Source organism: Schistocerca cancellata, chromosome 4 (assembly GCF_023864275.1).
Source record: "Schistocerca cancellata isolate TAMUIC-IGC-003103 chromosome 4, iqSchCanc2.1, whole genome shotgun sequence".
Taxonomy (NCBI): domain Eukaryota; kingdom Metazoa; phylum Arthropoda; class Insecta; order Orthoptera; family Acrididae; genus Schistocerca; species Schistocerca cancellata.
The window spans coordinates 752,534,806-752,544,237 of NC_064629.1; the positions used below are offsets into that span (position 1 = coordinate 752,534,806).

The 9,432-nt window shown below is 37.1% G+C and overlaps 1 protein-coding gene across 2 annotated transcripts in view; it reads left to right on the forward strand.

Annotated features, from left to right (window-relative positions):
* LOC126184342 (zinc finger protein rotund-like) overlaps positions 1-6,621 on the forward strand; it is an 883,010-nt gene extending 876,389 nt beyond the window's left edge. For both annotated transcript variants that reach the window (XM_049926719.1, XM_049926721.1), the window contains exon 7: positions 4,267-6,621. In XM_049926719.1, coding sequence (XP_049782676.1) covers positions 4,267-5,595 — 1,329 coding nt within the window. In that variant the 3' untranslated portion in view covers positions 5,596-6,621. The remainder of the gene's footprint in view (positions 1-4,266) is intronic.
* Positions 6,622-9,432: the final 2,811 nt, after the last annotated feature.

Below are 9,432 nucleotides of genomic sequence, written 5' to 3' on the forward strand. Positions count from 1 at the left end.
TAAAATTAAAATTTGTTCCCTGTTTGTTCATCCTGGAGAACAAATTTCTCCTTCTTCTTAACTGAATGTAGAAGGAACCAGTGATCAACTTTCCCCTTTAGTCCATAATGTATCAAATCATGCATGTGCGGTTCACACAGTTAAATGCCTGTGTAAGTCATTGAAGATAACTACTGGCCTCAACTGCTTCGTAGAGCCTACATGTATCACACACGAAATGATTATTTTATATTCTGTTAACAGTCCTTTCCTGAAGTCAAACTGTGCGTGTGACAACAATTTATGTTTACTGATTTGTTTTACTGTTATTATATCCATCATCATCTGAAAAACATTGTATGTAATGAACTTGATCCTAATTATCTAGCACATCTATTTCCCCCTTTATATAAAGTAGTCTTACTGGTGAGTATTTTAATCTGTGTGGAAACTGACTTCACCTGAAAAAGCACTGATGTATGGTGCAGTCATCTTTGTAAGACTATTAGATATATCTTCATCATTCAGACATTTAAGTGATTCAACCTTCTTCTTGTTTTTAATCTGAAACTTGAAACACTGAATTGTAAAAGTTTTGAAAGTTTTTTTTAAATTTAATTTGCTAACGATCGATGGGAAATGCTCAAAGTATTAAATATTTCCATGTGCCTTTAGTGAATCACTAAATTTTTTTTATCCCCATTCATTTCCAAGGAAGCTAGTGCTCTGGTCTTACACAAGTAACTTAAGTGCTTAAGCTATACTTATCTCTAATGTTCTTCAAATTTCACTGTGCTTATCATGACCCATGAAGACTGTTTCTAATCTGTTCATTCCATTAAATATTCAGCAGCTGGATCACTTTTTATACTAAAATGTATATTACTATCATTAACTGGGGAAACGAGCTGTAAAATACTCTATATTACATATTACCTTTTGTCTCAAATATTTTTGTTCAATGTTCAAAGACAAGAGTCCTGTAAGCAGACATTTTTGAAAGTTCATAAGATAAATGCTATTGTAAGAGTTATATGGTGCTCAAATGATATCAATATCATGTCTTTAGGAGCATCTGGATCTGTAAAGTATTTCTTCCTTAGTATCTTGTTATGTGTGTCGGAAGTGCAGTAAAGCAGCTAGTGAAGTTAGATGAAAGGTTAATTCTAAAGTGCATGGTTACATTATGCTAGTGTACATATCTTGTGGAGAGAAGGTCTTTCTGTCTCAGAAGCTTGTTCGCATGTTAAGTCTATGTGCTGCTTGCATGATATAACTTACCAGTCTATTGCACATTGACTGCAGGTAAGACTGTTACTTCCTTCCATTGGGTCATGTAATCTTGTAAAGATAATCAGTCAAATTCTTGTGCTCATAAAATAGCCAAGCTGACTTCTGTCCACTGTTCACTGTTCATTTGCAATTGGCATAGCATGCCTCATAAATGAAAGACTATTGCTTGCAAATTACTCCCTTCCCTCACCCCACCCCACCTCTCTCTCTCTCTCTCTCTCTCTCTCTCTCTCTCTCTCTCTCTCTCTCTCTCTCAAAAGTAGGACTGAAGGGAAAAATGGACAGTTGATGAGGGGTAGCCTTCCAAACTCTGTGAATGTGTTTTTCTGCATGATTTGGAGTCAGTTGTTTTGCTAAGCATACAGTGAACCAGAGAACAAAATCTGGCAATTTTTATACTACTGTGATATGTTCATAATGTTGCTTCTACTCAGATTCCAGTTTTAATCCATTTTCTTCTGGTGCTGTTTTAAATTAATTTTGCAGCCATACACCAGCATAATTTTGGGACTTCATTCATAATAAAAGTAGAATCACTATTACTCTGCAACAATGATCTGTAGATTATGTAAGATTTTGTGTCACATTGATGATTGGTAGTATATCAATGTTTATAGATAAAATGTGTAATTTTAACAAAGCAGTAGGAGGGAGACGTGTGTAATTTAAGAAGTAAGAAAGTTTATTTCTCAATCTTTTTAACTAAATATTGGTAAAGATTAAGTGAATGTTTCTTTCTCCAGTTACCCTATGCATATATTTCATCATCTGTGTGTTTCTTCTAAGAGGATGAATGTTCTCATAGCTTAAAAAGTACTTAGTTTCTTATGTACATTTTCATAGTTCATGCATCCCCTTTTAAACTCTCTCATCTGTTATGTATGAACTCTTCTTTCAAGTGTTTTGAGACACACAAAATATATACACACTTGAAAAAGTATGATCACTTGCATTTTGATGTTTAAAGGTAGCTTACAGTTATTTGTTAAGGCAGACTTAAATGACTGCTCATGAACAACTACTTTTATATCAAAGATGAGTTCCTGAATGTATGCACATGATCAGTTGCACATTTGAAGCAGTCAGTGTGCAACTATACATATTTTTATGAAAGATACGTGACTGGTGTAGGATTTAATATGTCCAACATTACAGTACTCATTGAAAATTCCACAAATGAAACATTAAATTAAATAACTAACCAATAATAGGCTAACTGGCTTAAGTGCTTTTATTATTGAAAAGGATGAAAATTTTAAACATAACTATGATTTAAAAACTTTCCAGTGAACATCTGGACCTACACTATGTGATCAAAAGTGTCCGGACATCTGGTTGAAAATGACTTGAAAGTCTGTGGCGCCCTCCATCGACAATGCTGGAATTTAGTATGGTGTTGGCCCACCCTTAGCCTTGATGACAGCTTCCACTCTCGCAGGCATATGTTCAATCAGGTGCTGGAAGGTTTCTGGGGAATGACAGCCCATTCTTCATGGTGTGCTGCACTGGGGAGAGGTATCAATGTCGGTCAATACGGCCTGGCACAAAGTCGGCGTTCAAAAACATCCCAAAGGTGTTCTATAGGATTTAGGTCAGAACTCTGTGCAGGCCAGTTCATTACAGGGATCTTATTGTCATGTAGCCACTCCGACACAGGCCATGCATTATGAACAGGTGTTTGATTGTATTGAGAGATGCAATTGCCACCCCCAAATTGCTCTTCAACAGTGGGAAGCAAGAAGGTGCTTAAAACATCGATGTAAGCCTCTGCTGTGATAGTGCCATGCAAAACAACAAGGGGTGCAAGCCCCCTCCATGAAAAACACAACCACACCATAAACCACCGCCTCCGAATTTCACTGTTGGCACTACACAGGCTGGCAGATGACGTTCACTGGGTATTCGTCATACCCACACTCTGCCATCAGATCTCCATATTGTGTACTGTGATTTGTCACACCACACAATGTTTTTCCACTGTTCAGTCACCCATTGTTTACGCTCCTTACACCAAGCGAGGTGTCGTTTGGCGTTTACTGGCGTGATATGTGGCTTATGAGCAGCTGCTCGATCATGAAATCCAAGTTTTCTCACTTCCCGCCTAACTACCATAGTACTTTCAGTGGATAGTGATGCAGTTTGGAATTCCTGTGTGATGATGTGGATAGATGTCTGCCTATTACACATTACGACCCTCTTCAACTGTCAGCAGTCGCTGTTAGTCAACAGACAAGGTCCGCCTGTATGCTTTTGTGCTGTACATGTCCCTTCACATTTCCACCTCACTGTCACATCAGAACCAGCGGACCTATGGATGTTTAGGAGTGTGGAAATTTCGTGTACAGATGTGTGACACAAGTGACACCCAATCACCTGACCACATTTGAAGCCTGTGAGTTCCACAGAGTGCCCCATTCTACTCTCTCATGATGTGTAATGAATACTGAGGTCACTGGCAGTAGGTGGCAGCACAATGCACCCAATATGAAAAACGTATGTTTTGGTGGTTTTCCGGATACTTTTGATCACATAGTGTATGTCCAGATCCTCTGTATGAATATATACAAAAACTAGTTAAAATATTGTGCAAAGTGCTATTTTCTTTGCCATATGCTTCATGTTTAGTGAAGCCCTGTTTTCTGCAAAGTGATGTCTTTAAGTTACCGAAAACCTGTCAGGAAAACAAAATCCATTAACTGAATAATTCAGATTATCATCAGTTTCTCTGTGTGTCTAAGGGTACATACACATTTTGTTACATGAATCCGCTGTCATTTATGTAATATTTTGAAAATAATCTTGTTAAATAATTTTCAGTCTACTTGGATCTGTATGCTGCTTTATTATTAATTTTCAGTGGATATATATAAAACTTTTTATAAACAGTTTGCGTTATTCATATCTCCACTGGAAAAGTAATCTCGCTTTGTTTCATAATAAGCAGTGTTTTGTATTAAATGCATTCTTTTAATTTAATATTTCTTCTGTTTACAGATATTTGGTTCAAAGGCTGATTTGCAGCTTCATACCCAGATCCACATGAGAGAAGCGAAGCCATACAAATGTTCTCAGTGCAGTAAAGCATTTGCAAACAGTTCTTACCTGTCTCAGCACACGAGGATCCATCTGGGCATCAAACCGTATCGGTGTGAAATATGCCAACGGAAATTTACACAACTTTCTCATCTGCAGCAGCACATTCGCACGCATACTGGAGATAAACCGTACAAGTGTCGTCATCCTGGCTGCAACAAAGCCTTCTCTCAGCTGAGCAACTTGCAGAGTCATTCAAGGTGTCACCAAACTGATAAGCCATACAAGTGTAACTCGTGTTACAAGTGCTTTTCAGATGAGCCATCTTTACTTGAACACATTCCCAAGCACAAAGAATCAAAGCATTTGAAGACACACATCTGCCAATACTGTGGAAAATCGTACACACAAGAAACTTATCTTACAAAACATATGCAAAAGCATGCAGAAAGGACTGACAAGAGACCGCCTATAACAGGTATCGGGCCCGATGTGAGAAACGCCGGTCTCGGAGGCGGCAATGGTAGCTCAGTTGCTGACCCACATCCTTACTGGCCTAAAGTATCGCCTGACACTGCTAGCTCACTGGTCGAAGCAATGAACCAGCACGAGGTCTGCATGCAACACGCCAGCAGTGGAGGTCTCGGGGAGCACCACTTGGCCGTGTCACATCACAGGAGTCTATTGGAACACGGGAGTCGCCACGTGAACGGTTCTGGCAGCGACGGAGGTGGTAATGGAGGTAGTGGAAACAGTGAGAATCTAGTGGTGATCCGGAGTCAGCAGGGTGGAGCTGCTGGTCTACACCAGCAGCATTCGGTTGCACCACCTGCTCCACCTCCAACTCCCACCTCACAATCGCAACAGCAGCAAGCGACAGTGCCATCGTCACCTTCCTCTGTCTACGGTGATTCTACGGTAAAGACTTCGACTACTCCGTCGTCAGCTTCTGCTTTCACTCCTATACAGTCAATGGGTGGCTTGACACAGACCCACCATCATCTCAATCACTTGAATCACCACCAGCTGGGGATAGCTTCACCTCCCACTCGGCCACCGTACATTCCGTATGACGCTATACCGTTTCCACCGCCAAAAGTTGTCACGTCGGCAGCAGGCCAACTTTCTGGCATGGGTGGAGGTGGTGTCGAGATGCCAAAGACTGGTTCAAACACGTTCCCTAACCAGCTGATCTCTTTGCACCAAATTAGAAACTATGCTCATCAGCCATCAGCCTCTTCATTAGTAACTGGTGAACATCTGCTCGGTCTGAAAGAGAAGGGACAGTAATGATATCCTCTGAATGAAGTGTTGTTGTTTTAGTAAATGTTTTGAGGATCTGTTGTTGAGACTGCTCAAATTTTAGCACAATGGAACTGAAAGAAGTGTAGAATCTGGACTGTGAGAAGTATTTTCAGAGGGTGCCTGTGCGTCGAGTAAATTAATTTGTAGTTAAGCAATAATGTGCTCAATTTAGTAGAAAGAACTTTGAGGTTATTATTGTTTCCTAAATTTCACCTGTTCTGCTGTGTAACCTGACAGTGTATTTGTTTCGTTATTTAAGTAACGAACTGTAAACCAAAGAGCTGTGGTGTGTCAACTGTGTTAGTGTTGTCAGAAGAAGAAAGTTTGTTTGTCATGAAGAAAACAAATAATTTATCTCTTCCAATGTAAACAAAACATTTTAAAACACCAGTTTAATTTTTCCAGGCTTTATATTTAAGTTGGGTATACAGCATAATAGGTTTCAAAATTTCCTGTAGAAATGTCAACTGTTACTTTTGAACATTTAGTTTGAATATGTATACTACAGGAGAAATGAAATGAAAACTCTTGTGCAATTAATTTAAATAGAACTTACCATTTTACGTCTGTCAGCAGTTTTATTGTGACAGTTGAATTTCTGGTAAAAAAGTTCTGTTTGTACCAAATAAAAAAAAAACGTGGTTTACAACATTAAACCTAAACAACTACTTTCAGAAAAATCATTCTTTAGAAGAATTTATGTGATTACTCAAAAAAGATCATATGTGTTGTTCCTGAAGTGAGAAAAAACCATTTCTGTGCTCATGGAGTTGTTTACAAAGAAACTTGGTGCTGGCATTCCAGAATATACAAATGAACTGATGATAATAATATGTAAAAAAATCTTTTCCATTTATGATGTTACAATTTTGAACAATAAAAGGCTCATTTAAAGAGAGCTGCAGAGAAATACTGATGTGCCGTCTGTCTGTCTGTGCACTATAAACTTAATGACTGTATCATTGTGGATTATCATATGTTTCCTATAAAATGCATTCTATATGTTTTGAATCTCATTGTTTTACTTACAGTGTCATTATCTTTCCTTGGGATCTGTGAGTTAGTGATGTTTTGTAACATCACCGAAAGAACTTGATGTTTAATGCAAAAAAATGATTTAGAAAAATTTTAACAGAATTTCTTGGTGTTAACTGTAGATGTGTATGAACTTCTTGTGAATTTTTCTCATGCGAAATATCAGACACTGTAATTTTTCAGAAAGAGATTTTAATTTTACATCTAAAACACACATAATATGTGATGCAACTCTTATCAGAAAATAGAACATTCCTATGCAATGAACCATTTCATTTCAAAACATCTGTTGCAACAGTCCCACAATAAAGCAACTAAATAATCATTCACAACACAATATGTGTGTGTGTTTCATTATATGAAGACATAGATTTAGCTAATAACAGACCTAGAACCTATCATTACATTCCATAACTTTTTTGCTATAGCTAAATGTTAGGCTGAAACTATTTAACACAACCATTGTGTTCTTAAGGACTGACTTTAATATACAAAAATCAAGAACTAATCCATTTTTTCCAGAAGACACAAGTACAATGGTCAATCTCAATAGACATATGACAAAAAAAAGTTGGAAATACTGCAATTTTAAAAAGCTGCTTGGTATTATGCAAATGGATCTCTCATAATTAGCAGAAAAATTAACATATTCAGTTCTGGACAATAAAGGAAACAATACTGATACCTTTAGAACACAAACATAGTGACTATGACAAGATCTTAGAAGTTTTTGTTGTATATACTGGGTGTCTGTCCTAAGAGTTGTCAGGCACAATTACTCTGATTTTCAGCAGATATTTGCAATTTAGGTTTGGCAATGTGTAGGTGTACTCAGCCCAAAAAAGTACTGTTTATTACATGTTTCATGCAATGCCCATTGTCATAGAAATATGCTAGTTTGTTTTGCATTATGTTCAAATTTTTCTCTAAACCGGAATTTTATGTGCTCATGACATATATCTCCTAATGATATCTTATTTTCAAAACCTTTCACTCACTTCATTCAACTGAATAATTCAGAATCACTAGTTACTTAAGAATTCCTGCTAAATATATTTATTTGTAAATAATCAGCACATTCTGCTGGAACATGTAACAAGCTAGTGCTATAATCACTCACAAGATAGATTATACTGAACCAAAAGACATTATGTGTCATAAAGGTAAAGAAACAATTGGGACCAGTAACATTAGACTTGTAACTGTTTTAACAATCCTTCATTAAAGCAGAAAATACAGAAATCTGAAGTTGAAATGCTGTCTTTGAACTGCATGGTAGTCTGTGTCACTGAGTGCTGGTGTAGAGGCTCTCACATCCAATGTATAGTACTGTTATTGTATGAAAGGGCATATCGTATGAAAGGGCACATAGAGTGGATGATCATGCATTCATATCAGAAAAGAAACATAAATTAAGATATGACTTTAGTACAGTTACTGAAGACAGACACTTTTAAATATTAGCTATTGAATTAACAAGGCTTGAAATAAACAAGAAATTAACCAGTTTGTGTGTGTGTCAGTCACCTAGTGGTAGCGTGGATACTTTTTTTAAATAAATTAACAGAAGTTCTAGGTATAGTCTCAACTACAAAAGTGAACATAGTTTTGTATGGAGACATAAACACATATATCACATATCAAGTGAGATGCACCACCGTAAACATCCTTCACAGTTTTAGTATGTCCCTGTTGGTCAACAGTGCAGCGAAGGTAACTACAACAATGGCACCAGTAATCAACAATGTGGCTACAAATATGGAGAAGGAAAAGTATGACATAGCTGTAAATGATCTCGGACTCCCAAATGATTTCTGACAAATAGTAATAGTAAAATCAGGTCCAAGAAAACGTCCTTCACCTTAAGTCTACAAAGGACTCTTATCAGACATCAGCACACAAGTTTTTTCAAGAGAACTAACAAACCAAAGACATGATGAATTGAACAGAGAAACCAACACACACACACAAAACACAAATAAGTAGCAACATCTCACAAAAATAAGACATTTACAGCAGGTATTTGAAAATCCTCCCAGACTTAAGTCTCTGTTTCATGAGTAAAGGTCATAATGATCTACAATTACTTGATGAAAAAGTAATATACAGTGCAGAAAATAAAAAGCATACTGGGATGTCATTAAACAGAAAACAGGGAAAGACAAATGAAAGAATAACAACATACTAATAATGGAGGTGGATAAAGCAATAAGTAGTCCACATGAACAATCACACTATGTGAACAAGCATTTTTCAAGTATTACAGAGAAATCACACCATAAATTCCCATATACAAACATATATCTATAATATTATGTACTAAGTACAATGATAGTATTGCCAACCACAGAGCATGAAGTCTCTAAAATAGTACAAAATCTAAAAAGGTCAGCAGGATTAGATGAAGTACCAATCTGTGTGCTGAAACAATGCCGAAAGAGAATACAAGCTCCCTTAACAAGCATAATTAATGACTCGTTTGCATCAGGAAACTTTCCAAAGCGTTTAAAACAGCCAAAAGGCGTGCCTTTGATAAATAAAATTAATGCAGTAGGTGAAAAAAATAGAGCTTAATTAATCGAGAGAGTATAATGTTATTTCAGTGATTCCAAATGCGAGTCAAAATGACAAAGAAGTTGGCACTATGAGTCCACTTATCAGTGTGATACTGCAACTCCTCTAGCCTGGATACATGCAGTGATTTGGTTGGGAATGATGTCATGAAGCTATTGTATACTCTCCTGAGGCAAGCTGGCACACAACTTTGTAACTGGTCCTGGATACTGA